General features: G+C 46.7%; 1 protein-coding gene across 8 annotated transcripts in view; it reads left to right on the top strand.

Moving 5' to 3' along the window:
* Window positions 1-4,928: 4,928 nt before the first annotated feature.
* Window positions 4,929-15,824, top strand: part of TCAF2 (TRPM8 channel associated factor 2) — a 28,015-nt gene continuing 17,119 nt past the window's right edge. For 2 of the 8 annotated variants that reach the window (XM_045495977.1, XM_045495982.1), the window contains exons 1-2: window positions 4,998-5,291; window positions 7,750-8,405. In XM_045495977.1, the coding sequence (XP_045351933.1) occupies window positions 7,783-8,405 (623 nt within the window). In that variant the 5' untranslated portion in view covers window positions 4,998-5,291; window positions 7,750-7,782. Of the gene's footprint in view, window positions 5,292-7,135; window positions 8,406-15,824 lie in introns of those variants that run through there. The other 6 variants (XM_045495978.1, XM_045495981.1, XM_045495979.1 and 3 more) reach the window with 5 other exon arrangements.

Below are 15,824 nucleotides of genomic sequence, written 5' to 3'. Positions count from 1 at the left end.
GGCTCATCTTAGTGGCTGCTGTGACCTCTACCAAAGGTACTGAATGAAGACATGCCTTTAACTTTTATATACTAAGTTCTGGGTCCCTGTTGATGGCCTGATGGATCCAGTAACAAGTGGGCTTTGGAACCACATTCATGGGAGAAAACTGATTTGGAAGCAAATGACTAAATTTGCACAGCAGTGCAAGTTTTAGACGTCCATATTGATGTCCATCAGGACAAATGTGTCATGGGAAACAGCCTCAGTTATCCTTGGCCTCCTAGTCCATATCCCTCTTCCCCTGTTAAGCTGTATAATATCCGTTTGACCTTGGTTAAAATTAAAAGACACATGGGGGCACCTGGGTGGCTCAGTAGGTTGAGCATCTGACTCTTGGTTTCAGCTCAGGTCACGAGCTCGCGGTTTGTGAGATGGAGGTCCACACCAGGCTCTGCACTGACAGCACGGAGCCTGCTTGGGATTCTCTCTCTCCTTCTCTTTCTGATCCTCCCCCACTCTCACACACACACACACACACACACACACACACACACTCTCTCTCTCTCTCTCTCTAAGTAATATATAAACTTAAAAAAAAATAAAAGATACTTGGGTCATAAGTATCGATATAAAATGAAAAACCTTGAGAAGGAAAACCTTGATATTACAGTAATTCTCGGAATAAATCAATTTGGAAATAATTGTTTATACTTGCAGAAAAATCTAAAAAATAATGTTATTGATCCCATAGGACTGGGAGCTTTGATATTCCTTCTCTACATGGATTTTATTGTAGAGATATTGGCCTTCAGTGATTCCCAATTCCCATACAGCAGCCCCTCTGGCATCTTGACATCTGCGACCCTTGTGGGTTTGTGCATGAAGACAGATAAACCACACTGGTGTGGGTACAATTATAGAAACTGGGTCTGTTGTATACCTACCTAATGGGTCTGATATTTCAGAGCCAGAGGAAAAACATCCACACTCAGCCTTGGGCTAAGTCAGCTCCGTTGGCTCAGGGACAACTGAAATCTTCAGTACAAAACCAACCGTTATGGAGATGGGACAAGTTTGGAAATGTATGAAGACTCCTCTCTTGTTGCTGATGTGAAGAAGACATCTTCAGAATGGATATCTGTAGAGTGGTAGTGGTATGTTCCAAGACACACCCTGTGACTGCAATATTACTGCTCCTGCCACATACGTCCCACATCCTTACGATCCAAAAAGAAAATATAGGCCCAGGTTGGGGAACCTGGCTGGCTCGGTCGGTAAAGCATGTGACTCCTGATCTCGGGGTTGTGACTGTGTTGGGTGTAGAGATTACTTAAAATAAATAAATTTTAAAAAATAGGCCTAGGTTAATTTCACAAAGACACCAAAGGAGAAAATGAAAGCTCTTCTAACTGTGATTAAGCACTGGCCATCTGTCAAGAGTAGCAGCAAATTCCAGCCTCACTGCTTTAAATAAATAGACAGGCAGGAACTTGCCCTAGAGATAGACCATGCTATAATCTGAATGAGGGTTATCATACATGTACTAAAGAATGAAAAAATGTAGTCGGTGAGGCTTTCCTACATGCTCTCAAGTTAATGGCTTTGCTCTTTACTCCCACTAAGGCACAATTTTGATAAGTGCACTTGAGCATTTTAACTTTAGGAGATATCCTTGTAACCGTACATGTGTTAGCCTGGATCCTCCAAGCAGTAGAAGCCAAGATGAGGTCAGATGCGCAAGAGATTTATCTCAAGGGAAACATCTGTGAGAGAAAATGGAGAGGGACCAGAAGAGGCTGGGAGAGCCATGGGACCGTGAGGGAGGTTTCATCCTCTGAAGGAAGAGAGCAAACGCAGGAAAGGCTTCTGTGGGGCAGGTCTCAGAGAAAGTCCTGTCAAGGCCAATAGGAGTCCTTGAGCCAAAGTCACCCATCAGAAGAGTCCCATGTACCCCAGGAATGGGCCTGCCTCAATAGCCTGAGTACACTTAATCACCAGCCAGGAGAATCCATGGCCCAGCACCCAGGATTCCAGGGTGCACCAGCTGTGGCCGCCTGTCACTTACATACCCGCTCCTTGCAGTTGGAGATCGGAGTGGAGCCTTTTCATGGCCCAGTACTTATTCTTCAAACAGCTGCGGACACCTGTTCTGGATCATCTTAAATAGTGACTTAGTAACCCTCCCCAGCGACTCATACCAATAAATGCGCATAGGTGCATTCAACCATCTCTATTCCTAAATTAGACCATGGCTAATCCTTCCCAGATTCTTGAGGCCCTTCAGGGAAAGAATATATGGGACCACATTAAGTTTAACTCAGAGCTAAAAATAATTGAAGAAGGAAGTCAGTGACTATTAATGCTAGCCCATAATTAGAAAGCTTAGGTATTAAGTAACCCCTGCATTTGGCTTTGTGAGAAAATGGAATTACTGCAAGAATTTTCCTCTGTTTGACAAAAACGGGCTGGTGTACCAGTGGTTAACAGTAAAAGTTCTGATCCCTATGCCCCTTGCATGTGCTAGACAATTAAGTATCATATTGCTCGTGTATACTTATTAGGTATAACCCAGAAGGAGTCAGTCATTGTAGCACAAAGGACAGGGGTTGGCATGCTTGGCCTGAGCTAGGACAGACCCACACTTGGACCTGGAAATGGCTCCATTTCCCCCCGAATCTTAAGGGAGAGGGAGAAGGAGATTATCTAACAAAAATGGGATCTGCTGAGAAAGGGCAGTAGAGGTGGGGTAGGGAATAGATGTGGAGGAGGGAGTCTCCATGTTTACGACACGGCATTTCTTAAAAACCTTCCTCCAGACTGCAGACTACAATCCAAACTCCTGGGTTGCCATCCAAATTCACTCCCACAAGCGCGGTTCACAAATTTCGGTCACAATGAACATTTTGTCTTTCTCAGATCAAGCTTTCACAAGGACATCTCCATGCTGTGGACTACGATGTGGGCTCATGTTATAATGCCCTTGACTCTTGTCTGCTCACAAATAACATTTATGTTTTTCAAAGCTAAGTTTTAGTGGCTCCGTCCCTGTAAGTTCATCTCTGATGACTAAAAATAATGGCCTCTTCCTTTCTCTTTCCTGGCACTGATTTTTCAGCTGATTATGACACCTACATAAATCCTTATGGTATTACAGCTCTTTCGTGTCTACTGTCTTCTTAGATTTACTGACTACAGTATCATCTCCATCTCCCGGAGCACCCCACAGAATATGTGCCCGGTGAGAATATGCTGATTTTCATGGAGGAGTCTCTGTTTTCCCCTAGGCTGGAGGAAGGGTCTGGAGGTCTGCACATGAGCAATGACCCTTTAGTCTGACCCGTGTTGGCCACCATCTTTCATTTGCTAGGTTTTAAATGGACCTTTGTGCTGTTTCTTATGTTGTTTTGTTTCCATTCTTCAGCCAACTTCTGTTCCCAAATGGAGGTACCCTAATGACCACAGGTACCATTTGCTCGCTGGCCCTGAAAAATTCACCTTTATTTGAAGCCCTTTCTTCTATTAGATCAACACCAAAAATACTCACAGGTGTGTTACTAGAATCGTGGCACTTGACCATAAAGTGTGACACTGATGTAGGCAGAGACTGGTTAAAACCTTAGAGCGCAAACACAAAAGGGCCCCTAGACTCCGCATTTGACATGGAACTTTCCTGACACACTCCCTCAGTGGCTGGCTCCCACCTTACTTCTCCAAGGTTTCCTGGTATGAAACCTATGAATTCAACTAACCCCAGCTCACATTGGGCTTCCACCCTGAAGTATTCTCAAATTCCGATAGGTCTTAGCCAAATCGCGTGCCTTGTATAGGTTTCTCCTTGCCTCTTCTATCTGAAACCTGACTGCATTTGGTCCTCTGACAAATTTCTGCTAGTTCTCCAAAGACTCGGTTATTTATTAGTTCAGTACACATTTCTTGAACATTCGCTATATGCTTATTCACTTATTCAATCACACACTTTTATGCAATTATTAAGAAACGGAACCCTGCTACGTGACAAATGAAACTCGGCAGTGAGGATGCAATGACGGACACGACGGAGACAGACGGCACACTCAGCAAGAGAGCCTATGGGAGAAACCAAAGGTAATCGGTGGTCATACAAGCAAGTGTGGAGTGGCAACCTGGGAAAGAAGAAGAAAGAGAGGTGTCTGGTGTGGTCGGGAGCAGGATTTGGTATAATCTGGAGGTTAGGAAATTCTTTTCGAGGCAAGTGACTGCTGCGCTAAGGTAAGAAAAAGCGTCGCTTTCTAAGAGAAGAAAATTTCACTTTCCTAGGAAGGAGTGTTGCACACTGAATACACTTAAAGAAAACCCCTGAAACAAGAATATCTTTGGCACCGGTGTCTCTTCTACTCCCAGACGCAGTACTAGCTTGAGTGTCCTGCACAGCCTGGAAACCCCACGAGCACGGGCTGCGCGGGCGGGTGCTGACCACCAGGAGGCAGCCTTTCAACGCAGGAAACTATTCTCTGGCGCTGCACCCCACCACTGGAGGGGAGGGAGGCGCTTCCACGCCAAAACCCCTAGGCGCTGGGTTACGCTGTCGTCGGGCGTTGCTTGCCCCGAGTCTGGTTTACAAGAGACCTGGCGTTTGCTTTCCGGCAAAGCTCCCCTCTCGTACCCCAGAACTCTCGGAGGGCCTGAGAGAGCCGCTTTCCGCCCGAACCCCGCAGATCGAGGAACTCCACCTCCTGGGAGCGTGAGTCAGGCACCCTGATGGAGCTCCGCAAACTGCGACACCACCTCAAGCGCAGCGGGCCGGGAGGGGCCTCTCGGAGGCGAGCTGCCCCTCGCCCCGCCCCCTCCCCTGCCTGTCCCGCCCACGAACCGCCCCAACCGCCCCGCCCACCCCCGGGCCGCCCCGCCCCCGGGCCGCATCAACCGGGCGGTGCCCCACCACGCCTGCCGCGCCCCGCCGGCTCCGCCCCACAGACCGCCCACTGAGCCCCGTCCCTGAACCACCCCAACCCCGCCCCGCACGCCCGCCCCTGGGTGGCCAGCCGCGCCCCCTCCACAAGGCGCCCAGACCGACCGCCGCGCCCTGCCCCCGGGCCGTCCCCCCAGCACCTCGCCGCATCCTCGCCGCCTCTGGGTCCCACTCCGCGCCCTCTCCACGCGGCCCCGAGACCGCCCACCGCGCCGCGGACCGCCCCAACCGCACCCCGGACGGCCCCAACCGCGCCCCACCCCGCCTGCCTCCTCCATCAGGCCCCACCCCAGACCGCTCGCTGTGCCACCGCACAAGTTCCCCGCGCTCGGAGCTAGCGCCGCGGACCCGGCTACCGATCGTGAGTTTGCCAATCCGAGAGCGTTGCGGGTGGGGCGGGGGCCGAGAACCTGGGCTCGCTGGGGCGCCGCTTGGTGCCAGAAGCATGCCCAGGAATGTTCCTTCATTCAGGGTGTTTCTCTCTGCCTGGGTCCCGGGTTTCCTTTCGTGTACCCAGTCTGGTGCTGTTTGCTATTTTTCTGAAAACACTTCTCTCTCGCCTCTTTGAACCCGTGAATCAAAAATCTTACCAAGATGTATGCATGTACGTGCGCATGTCTGCGCACACGCGCGCACCTACTTCTTGAGAGCTGAGGTCAGGGTTCGGAGGAACTATTACTCATCTCTTGGGTTGTCTGTTTTTCCTGTTAGGCCCAGGGTACTGAAAGACTTCCCTTTCCAAGGTAGTTAACATGATCTTGATCTCAGGCTGCCTGACTTCTTTCGCTGCTTTTTCCCTAGTCCTAAACCAGAAAGCTGAGATCACTCGCCCTCATGGCCCACGATACTCGATGTGGGTACCGGTTCTCTTTTGTGAATTCACTTTCCTGGGAGCATTACTGAGAAAGAGATGGTTAGATGGGCCGGGAAGTTAGAGGGTGATCAGGAGCTGGACTTCTATAGGACATACAGGACATGTTCAGGGATGCTAAGCCTGCTAGAGGTTTGCAGAGAATGTATGTAGCAGGGGAAAAAAGTCTGGAATACAGGGGAGAGCCCAGACCATGGAGGTCTTAGAACCCAGGGCAAGGCACTCAGCTTTTACCTTATGGAGAGTGGATGAAATCAGAGGGTTTTTATTACGAAGTGGTGGGTAGGATGGTTTGAGAAGATGGTTGGTAAGAATCCATCCTGGGACTAAAGCCAGATGGGTTTTTAGTCTGGATGTGAATACAAGCGGAAGGCACTCACTCATGTTGGAGAGATCCGGTGTGAGAAGAGCAAAGTGAGGTAGCTGTCTATGGAAACAGGAGAGAGGAAGGAAGGAGGCAAAGGTAGAGGAAAACTTTGGTGTCTTAGTTTCGATTCTTCCCCAAAGCGAGGCCTGCTACAAGGACTGGAGCCGGGCAGCCTGTTTGGGAAGTGAGCCCCGAATGCAGGTGAGGAAGTGGGGAGGGGGAGACCAGGAAGGAGGGAAAGGCAGCGAAGGGCTGAGCTGCTCACCACTGGGGCAGCTGGAGCTGAGCCCCTCAGGTGCTTGCTGAGGGACTCCTGGACACACGTAGGACGGCCGCTGTGGCATGCAGTCCGCATGCCCTCCACTTCCTCGCTCAGGGCCACTGCAGGGCTGCCCCTGTGTACCTGCGGAAGTGAGGAGGCGTTCGAGTGCCCAGGAAGTTCCTCCATGGCAGTTGCTGAAGTCAGGGGTAGGCCGAGGGGGGCAGACAGGCACCCAGAACATGGCCCTTGTCATTTGGGGAAGTTAGGTCAGCATAGGGACAGACCCTCATGTTTTCCCAGCACTCACTGTGTACCCAGAACAAGGTGTTTTCATGTGCATTCTCTCAATCTCCAAAAACGATCCTCCAAGGGATGTATTATTCTTTTTATAAGTGGGGAAACTGAGGCTTAAGTAATTTATCCAAGAGAAGCTGCTTTAAGGGAAAAAATAGCTGAATTTTAGGCACAATGACTTTTTAAAAATGTTATTTATATTTGAGAGAGAGAGAGAGAATGCATAAGCAGGGGAGGGGAGAGAGAAAGGGAGACACAGAAACTGAAGCAGGCTCCAGGCTCCAAGTTGTCAGCACAGAGCCCAAAAGAGGGCTTGAACCCTTGAACCGTGAGATCATGACCTGAGCCTAAGTCTGACGCTTCACAGACTGAGCCACCCAGGCTCCCCAGGCACAATGAATTTTGAAAGACCCCTGGAAAAAGAAAGCTACCCACACAGAGGTAGGGAACTCCTAGTTAGGGCAGCCGTGATAAGTTGGGAGGCATTTCAATTCATTTAGTCAAAACTGTCCCCCAAAATGCAGTTTTCTGAAAGGTCACTTGACCGTTTTGTCCATAGAGATGCAGCACAATACTAAGTCAGCTCACGCACATGGCTGTCACCTTGTACCAGGCTGTGCAGGACCCAGCCCCGCCCCCCTCAGCCACTCAGGTCGTGTTCTGCCCTGCCCAGGGCTACTTTGGGCTCCTACACATGCCACATCTCAGCTGAAACGTCAGGTTACACCTTGAAAGGCCCTTCCTGTCACACAATCTCAACGGACTCTCCAGTTACTTGATATCACATCACTTTCTTATTTTCATCCTAATGGTTAGGAATTGCTGTGTTTATGTTTGTCTACCGATTTATTTATTGTCCTTCCCCTGCTGAAATATCAGATTCATGAAAGTGAGGGCCTTGTCCGCGTGTGCCTTGCTGGGCCCCCTAGTGGTTGGCACACAGTGGGGAACCCAGTGAATGGTTTAGTTTGAATGCATGTAGTTGTGTTTTCACTTGAAGCTTCATCAGTTCTGACCAAGCGCAGCCTTTCATCTCCTCTGCAGCAGCTGGTTGAACCATGGCGACAACTCCTGCCAGTGCTTTCGAGGCCCTCATGGATGGAGTGACAAGCTGGAATGTCCCCAAAGACCCCATCCCTAGTGAACTTCTTCTTATTGGAGAGGCCGCCTTCCCGGTGATGGTGAATGACAAGGGCCAGGTCCTCATTGCTGCCTCCTTCTACGGCCGAGGCCGCCTGGTGGTGGTGTCCCATGAAGGCTACCTGCTGGATGCTGGCTTGGTTCCATTTCTTCTTAATGCAGTGGGTTGGCTCTGTCCCTCACCTGGGGCTCCCACTGGAGTACACCCATCCCTGGGATCACTAGTAAGTATCCTGCAGGGCTGTGGAGTTCAGGCACAGATTCAGCCGGAACTGGGGGCCCCCTTGGGGGTTTACTGCATCAGTGCCTACCATGATGAGATGACTGCAGAGCTGATCCAGTTTGTGAAACGTGGAGGCGGCTTGCTCATCGGGGGCCAAGCCTGGTATTGGGCCAGTCAACATGGTCGTGACAATGTGCTGTCCAGGTTCCCCGGGAACCAGGTGACAAGTGTGGCTGGAGTGTACTTCACCGACATCTACGGGGACAGAGGACGGTTCAAGGTCTCTAAGAAGGTACCCAAGATCCCACTCTGTGTCAGGTGAGTGGTGTTTCCCTACGGGGAGTCAGACGCATGGTAACAATAGATTTCATCTCCCTCTTGGATGAGCTTCCATTTTCACACACGTGATTCTCCACTCTGTTTTGGAAGCACCACAAGGCAAACACAGGGAGGGAGGCTGGGTTCTCACTGCCACCCCTGTCCTGTGTCCAGATAGAAGTGTTTGCTTTATTCATCTCTCCGTCTCCCGTGTCTAGTGCCCAGGATGGGGAGAGTGCTTATCAAGATCTCTTAAACAAATCAAAGAACACTGGTTTATTTGTGTGAGCTCAGCCCACTGCCAGCCCCACACAGCACACCAAGTCCTACTCCCTGCTCATTTATATGCCGGTGGAGAGTCAGGCAATTAAGAAAACAAATAAATATAAACTCTAGCAGGTGTTGATAAGAACTACAGGGAAAGTAATGCAGCATAAGTGGACAGTGACAGGGAGGGGAGTGGAGGGCACTGAGGGTCATCAGGGAAGGCTTATCGGTCAGGCCCCGTCAGGACTAGTTGGTGTTTGAAACAGAAGGACTTAATATAAGAACTTGACTATGCAGGTGAGGGAGGAACTGGAAAGCCACACAAGAGACAGCACAGTAATGGAGGGCTTAGTGACAGCATGACCAACAGAGGGAGGTGGCCTTGTCACTGGAGCCCAGGTTCTGAGTCACCTGGTAGGAGCCTGTGTAGCAGGAGCTGGGACCGCAGATGGAGGGGTGTCTGTGGGACCTGGCATCTCAGAGTAGACACTGTGAGTGCCAGAGACACAGCCTGAAGAGAGAGACACAGACCTCGTCTCCTTCTTGTTGCCTGCCTGCCTTCAGTCTTCTTTCTGCCTCTGCCTCCCGTGGGCGTACCCACCAGAAGCCCAAGGGCAAGGAAGCCAGGGAAACACAACTCCCTAAAATGGAGAGCATGACAGAGGAGCGTGGGGAGTGGATAGGAGTGCAAACAAGAAAACGGCCACCTTGGAAGGCTTCTCTGGTCTGGTCAGGTGACAGCTAAGAGATGTGAAAGAATTTCAGGAATGAGCCATATGGACATCCGTGAAAAGAGAACTGAGGGGGCGCCTGGGTGGCTCAGTCAGTTGAGCGTCCTACTCTTGATTTTGGCTCAGGTTAAGATCTCATGGTTCGTGGGATCAAGGCCCACATCGGGCTGTGCTGATAGCGTGGAGCCTGCTTGGGATTCCCTCTCTCCTTCTCTCTCTGCCCCTCCCCAACCTGCATGCGCTCCCTTTCTCTCTCTTTCTCTCCCTCAAAATAAATAAATACACTTTTAAAAAGAAAAGAGGGGCGCCTGGGTGGCGCAGTCGGTTAAGCGTCCGACTTCAGCCAGGTCACGATCTCGCGGTCCGTGAGTTCGAGCCCCGCGTCAGGCTCTGGGCTGATGGCTCAGAGCCTGGAGCCTGTTTCCGATTCTGTGTCTCCCTCTCTCTGCCCCTCCCCCGTTCATGCTCTGTCTCTCTCTGTCCCGAAAATAAATAAACGTTGAAAAAAAAAAAAAAAAAAAAAAGAAAAGAGAACTCAGGCAGAGGGGGGAGCAAAGGTGAAAGCCCAAAGCAGAAGCCCGCCTGATTTGTTGCAGGAACACTGAGGAAGCTGGTGTGACCAGAGGTGGGTGAATGAGGGCTGGTGTAAAAGGACGTGAGGTAGTCCTTGGCAGCACTCTGGGTCTTACTGGAAGTGAGAGAATTTGGGTCAGAGGACTGACAGGAAGTACCTGCATTTCAGAAGGGGCCTTCTGATTGATGGAGAATAGGCTGTAGGAGGCAGGACTGAAGCAGGACACCAGTCAGGAGGCTCCTGAAACAGGCTACCTAAGAGGTACTGTGGCTCACACCAGGGTGACGGCAGTGGAGCTGGAGGGGAGACTGGAGACCCAACAGGCATGGCTGATGGATGAAAATGGAGCGAGAAGGGAAAAAGCGACAGGAGTTTGGATCTGAATGCCTTAAAGACCAAAGTTGCTATTTATGAAGTGGAGGAAGACTGAGAAGGGAGTTCAGAGGAGACCAGGAAGTTTAATTTTGGATACTTGGGGGTTGGGGTAACGGTTAAATCAGTGACTGTGTTCAGTGACATGTCACAGAAGCCTTACCGCAGTGGATTAACCATGCAGGATTAAGTTTTCTTGTGTAGCACAAAGTTCAGGTAGATAAGCCTGTGGCAGACACTCCGTGACGTGCCAGGTTCATTCATTCTCTCTCTGTCTCTGCACCGTCACCTCCACCCCTCCCGTCATGGCGTATCACCTTATTCTTTATGGTCACAAGGCTGCCCCTACTACTTCAGGCACTGTAAGTATACCTAGGATAAGCTAGGATATCCACACCTGCTGAGTAGATCCCTTTTAGTTCAGAAAATAAAATATTTTTGGAAGCCCCGACCATTAGACTTGCTGTTCACCTGGCCAGCTCTGCTGCCAGAGGCTCTGAGGGGCTGAGTGTTTTTAAAATTTTTCTTTTTAACGTTGATTTATTTTTGAGACAGAGAGAGACAGAGCATGAACGGGGGAGGGTCAGAGAGAGGGAGACACAGAATCGGAAACAGGCTCCAGGCTCTGAGCTGTCAGCACAGAGCCCGACGCGGGCGGGGCTCGAACTCACACCTCGAAATCATGACCTGAGCCGAAGTCGGCCGCTTAACCGACTGAGCCACCCAGGCGCCCCTGCTGAGTATTTTTAAAGGCGCACTAGCAACTCTGAAGAAATCAAGTTGCTGATGCCAGGAAGAGCAGACACTTGTTGGGTGAGCAGCTGGCAGCACCCTGGGCCGTCAGCCCCAAGCCCTGGTGCCCTGGGACCTCCTTCCCTCCGAGAGGGGCAGGAGGGGATGGGAGGGGACGGGTCACTCAGAAACCTCAGAGTGGAATCTGATCCACTCCAGGTTGTCTTTGATTCTAATTCTATGGGACAAACAGGAAATCCCATGAGCCCAATTCTACTTAATTGTTCCAGAGGCTCCTGTCCGGCAAACTAAAGCTATTTTTCTTCATCTACACGTACATTTTTTTCATCTCTGTTGCTGAACCTGAGTTATGTTTTGTGTTGGTTTCAACTTTTAATTACGGAAAACTTCAAACATGCAAAAGACCAGTCCCATGAGCCCCATGCAGCCATGACCTGACCTTCAGAAGAGCCAACTCATAGTCAGTTTTACCCACAGCCCTACCATTACTTGGAAGTAAATTGCAGACATATCATATTTCTTTTTCTTTCTTTTTTTTTTTTTTTAAGAGAGAGAGCACAGGCCGGGGAGGGGAATAGAGAGGGGAACAGAGGACCCGAAGCAGGCTCTGCTCTGACAGCAGTGAGCCTGATGTGAAGCTTGAACTCACAAACCATGAGATAATGATCCGAGCCAAAGCCAGCCACTCAACCAACTGAGCCACCCAGGTGCTCCCATCATGTTTCAATATGTATGTCTAAACATATAAATTTTTTCAAAAACAACCACAAGGCACCACTGTCATTCCTTAATGGCATCATTTATTTCCATGATTATCTTTTTTTTTCAAAGTTTATTGGAACTGGTATTTATTAAAACCCAAATATTTTGACTGATACGACTTTTATGTCTCCTGTAAGATATGAGTTTCCTTCCCAATTCTTTTTATCTCTTGCTTTTTTTTTGTTCTGTTTTGTTGTTGTTGTTGTTGTTGTTGTTGTTGTTGTTGTTGTTGAAGAAACTAGGCACTTTGTCCTGCCTGAACAGTTTCCTTCAGTCTGAAGTTTTAGATTGCATTCTTACGGTGTCATGTAATATATTCCTTTGTTCCCTGTATTTCCTGTACACTGGAAGTTAGATGTAGATTCTATGGCAGGGATTAGCAAACCATGGCCTGTTTCTGTAAATAAAGCTTCAGTGCAACACAGTATGCCCCTCTGTGTACATGTGGTCTGTGGCTGCTTTCGAGCTACAATGGTGGAGTTGAGTAGGATCAACAGAGACCATGTGGCCCACAAGCCTAATGTCTATTATCTACCCTGCTGGAAAAGTTTCCCACCCCCAATTTAGAAGCTTGATGAGCCTCATGTTTGAATTTTTGGCCTGACCACTTTAAACGTGGTAATGTGTGTATGTCCACAGAATGGAACATAATGTCTGTTTCTCTCACTGTGATATTAAAAGTTATTAATAATCATTGCCTAGTCCTAGATCCATTAATTCATCAGTGACTATAAAATGGTAGATTTAGGGGCGCCTGGGCGGCTCAGCCAGTTAAGTGTCTGACTCTTGATTTTGGCTCAGGTCATGACCTCACCATTCGTGAGTTCAAGCCCCACTTCGGGCTCTGCACTGATACAGCTGAGCCTGCCTGAAATTCTCCTCTTTTGTTTATTTTATTTATCTCTCTCTGCCCCTCTCTCACCTGCTGTGTCTCTCTCTCTCTCAAAATAAATAAAAATAAACTTAAAATGGTATATTTAAAATTCTAGCATTCCTTTTATCCAGTATTTAGAATACTTCTATAAAAACATAATTCCCTTCATCTACTATTTGCATACCCTGGCATAGTCTGCTTAGGGAAGGCAGGATAAATGCTGGATTTTCCAAAGCACTGAGTTGGACTCCCTAGAATCTTCCAAAGGTCTCCACTGTGTCTTATTTTTTTTTAATTGTCCTTATGAACTCATGGATTGGAACACTCACATAATAAACATGTTCCATCATGAACCTATTCAAGTCAAACTAAAACTTTCTGACCCAGCCTTAATGGACTTCCTTGTTTCAGCCTCATGTTACACATTTCCTGCCCCAGACCCAACGTCAGCCATTTCTACAAGGAGCCCTTATTCCTTTGAGTGGGAAATGGTGTTTAGGAGTCAGAGACAGAGACACAGTGGTGTGCTCACTGCTCTTGGGTTGATCATTGTTTCCAGGCCTTTTGAGTGGGCAGAGCTAAGAAATAAGGATTTTGAAATGATAAATACATCAAGAGCTCATTCTGATGCTTCAACTTCAACTTCAGAGCTATAGGGTTTTATTTCCTTTCAGTGATCTTATTACATCTGCCTCCTTTTTGTCCCATGCTAAATAATCCTAGTTCTGAAAGAAAGCACCCTAATAACTCATTTGTTTTATCCCACAAGACACACATAACAGTTGCCAAATAACAGTACTACCAGCACAGTTAAAGATTATTTTCAGTTCCTTTCATCCTTATGATATATTTTATGAGGTATATAAAGTCAAATTACCATCTTTTAAAGTCACTTAGACTAGTTCTTCTCTTTGTGGTTATACCACTAAATGGATACACTTGTAGATTCATTTGGATATTTTACTTTTGCTATTTGGAAGTGCTTCTGTGAATTAATTTTGTTTTATAATAATCTAGCATAGCTATGTGGATCTAAAGTAAAATCTTAAGAAGCCAATATTCTATCCCTGTTCCTTTATATAATTTTTTCTCCCTTTTTTAAAAAAAAATCATTTTACTCCATTGTTAGTATATGTATGAACACACACACACACACACACACACTGGTGTCCTTTTTCTTGAAAAAAGCAACTGTATACGATACATATTTTTCTCCACCTTACTTTTTCACTTAATATTGTTTTCTAGATATGGCTCCGTAATAACCTATAGATATGCACTATACATTTTATTACACTGAAATGTATGGATGTAGTATAGTTTATTCAGATAGTTTTTTACTGACAGATTTGAGTTTGTAGTATTTAAAATTTTTTCCAGTATTCTTACTATTTCATCTATATTGCAGTAAATGCCTGTGTGCATATGTCTTCGTAATTTTGCATATCACTGGAAATGGGATTGCTGAGTCAGAGGATAAATGCACATGTAATTTTTGCTAAACATTACCAACTATCCCAGAATTGGGTTCCCCAGGAACCCAACTCAGAGACCGAGACAGTAAGCAGAAAGTCTACTAGGAGGGACTCTCCGAATCAGCACCTATGGGGGAAGGGAAGATGGAAGGATTGGAAAAGAGAAATGTGTCTATGGGGCACAGTTTAGTAGCAAAAATTTTAATGGTGTTTTCACTAGTAAGTAAAACACGGGGAAAACTATAAGTGTCTAACAGATGGAATATTGCTTAAATAATTATGGTACAGGGGCACCGGGGTGGTTCAGTCGGTTAAGCGTCCAACTTCGGCTCAGGTCATGATTTCACAGTTCATGAGTTCGAACCCCGAGTCGGGCTCTGTGCTGACGGCTCAGAGCCTGGAGCCTGCTTCAGATTCTGTGTCTCCCTCTCGCTCTCTGCCCTTCCCCCTCTCATGCTCTGTCTCTGTCTCTCAAAAATAAATAAATGTTAAAAATTTTTTTTCAATAAGATAAAATAAAAATCTTTAAAAAAATAGTAATTATGGTATATCTTACTCTTTAACTCCTTAAAGACTTATTACTTAAAGGAGTAAGAAAATACTGATGATACAATAGACAAAATTAATATATAAAACTATATTAAATGATGCCAAATTAGTTAAGATGTGTACAGATAGAAAACAAAAGTATTAATAGTATATCTCTAGAGATAAGCTGATAGGTGATTATTATTTTCTTCTTTAAACATTTGTTATCTCCAAGTTGTCTATAATTATAACCTGAAAAAAATTTTATATCACTCCTCTGCCTTTGTATAAACCCTTACACAATAGGAAATTTTCCTCAAATTACACTAAGATTCTTTCTTTGACCTTATGTCTTATATTGTTCTATTAATGCAGCAACAAAATGGGTAAAGATGCAAATTTCATTACCATATCAGTTTTCCTTCCCTCTTTCTAGAACCTGTCAATCCATTCTTCCACTCAGCTAAAATGTGCTGAGAGCCTGTGAAACTGTAGACACTATTTTGGGCTCTGGGCCTACAGTAGTGTTTAACTGAAGTCCATACTTGATTGACCAACAGAAGTGTTGGGAATGTTCAGGTAAAGTATGAAAATAAGTTTTCCATGTTATCAGTTTTCCTGATTTGTAAAACTTTTACTGAAATAACAACATGACAGTGAAATATCTGGATATTTTTCGCTTCTCATTGTGTCCCCAACAAAATTTTGACCTTTACACATCTTCTGTCATCATGCATCATTTTTGCTAGTTGTTGTTATGTACTGCTATTTTGTATTTGCTTAAGAACATTTTTCTATTTTTAAAAGTAATGTTCTTAATGAGAATTTTTAGTCACAATATACGTGCCACAGTTGGTTTAACTGTGTCCTTTTGTTGAGTACGTAGACATTTTCTAACTTGAGTATTTCGAGGGGGGGTATAGCTTGTACATCAGTCACACACATCTTTAAATTTCTAAAATAATCCCCCCAAATTCAAAGACCTCAAGGTGCAACATTAGGTTTCTCGTCTTATAAAGTTTCAAGACATTTGTGGGGGTGCCTGGATGGCTCAGTCAGTTAAGCAACTGACTCTTGGTTTTA

The sequence above is a fragment of the Leopardus geoffroyi genome, chromosome A2 (assembly GCF_018350155.1).
Source record: "Leopardus geoffroyi isolate Oge1 chromosome A2, O.geoffroyi_Oge1_pat1.0, whole genome shotgun sequence".
In the NCBI taxonomy this organism is placed as follows: Eukaryota; Metazoa; Chordata; class Mammalia; order Carnivora; family Felidae; genus Leopardus; species Leopardus geoffroyi.
This window is presented reverse-complemented; position numbering and strand designations above follow the sequence as displayed.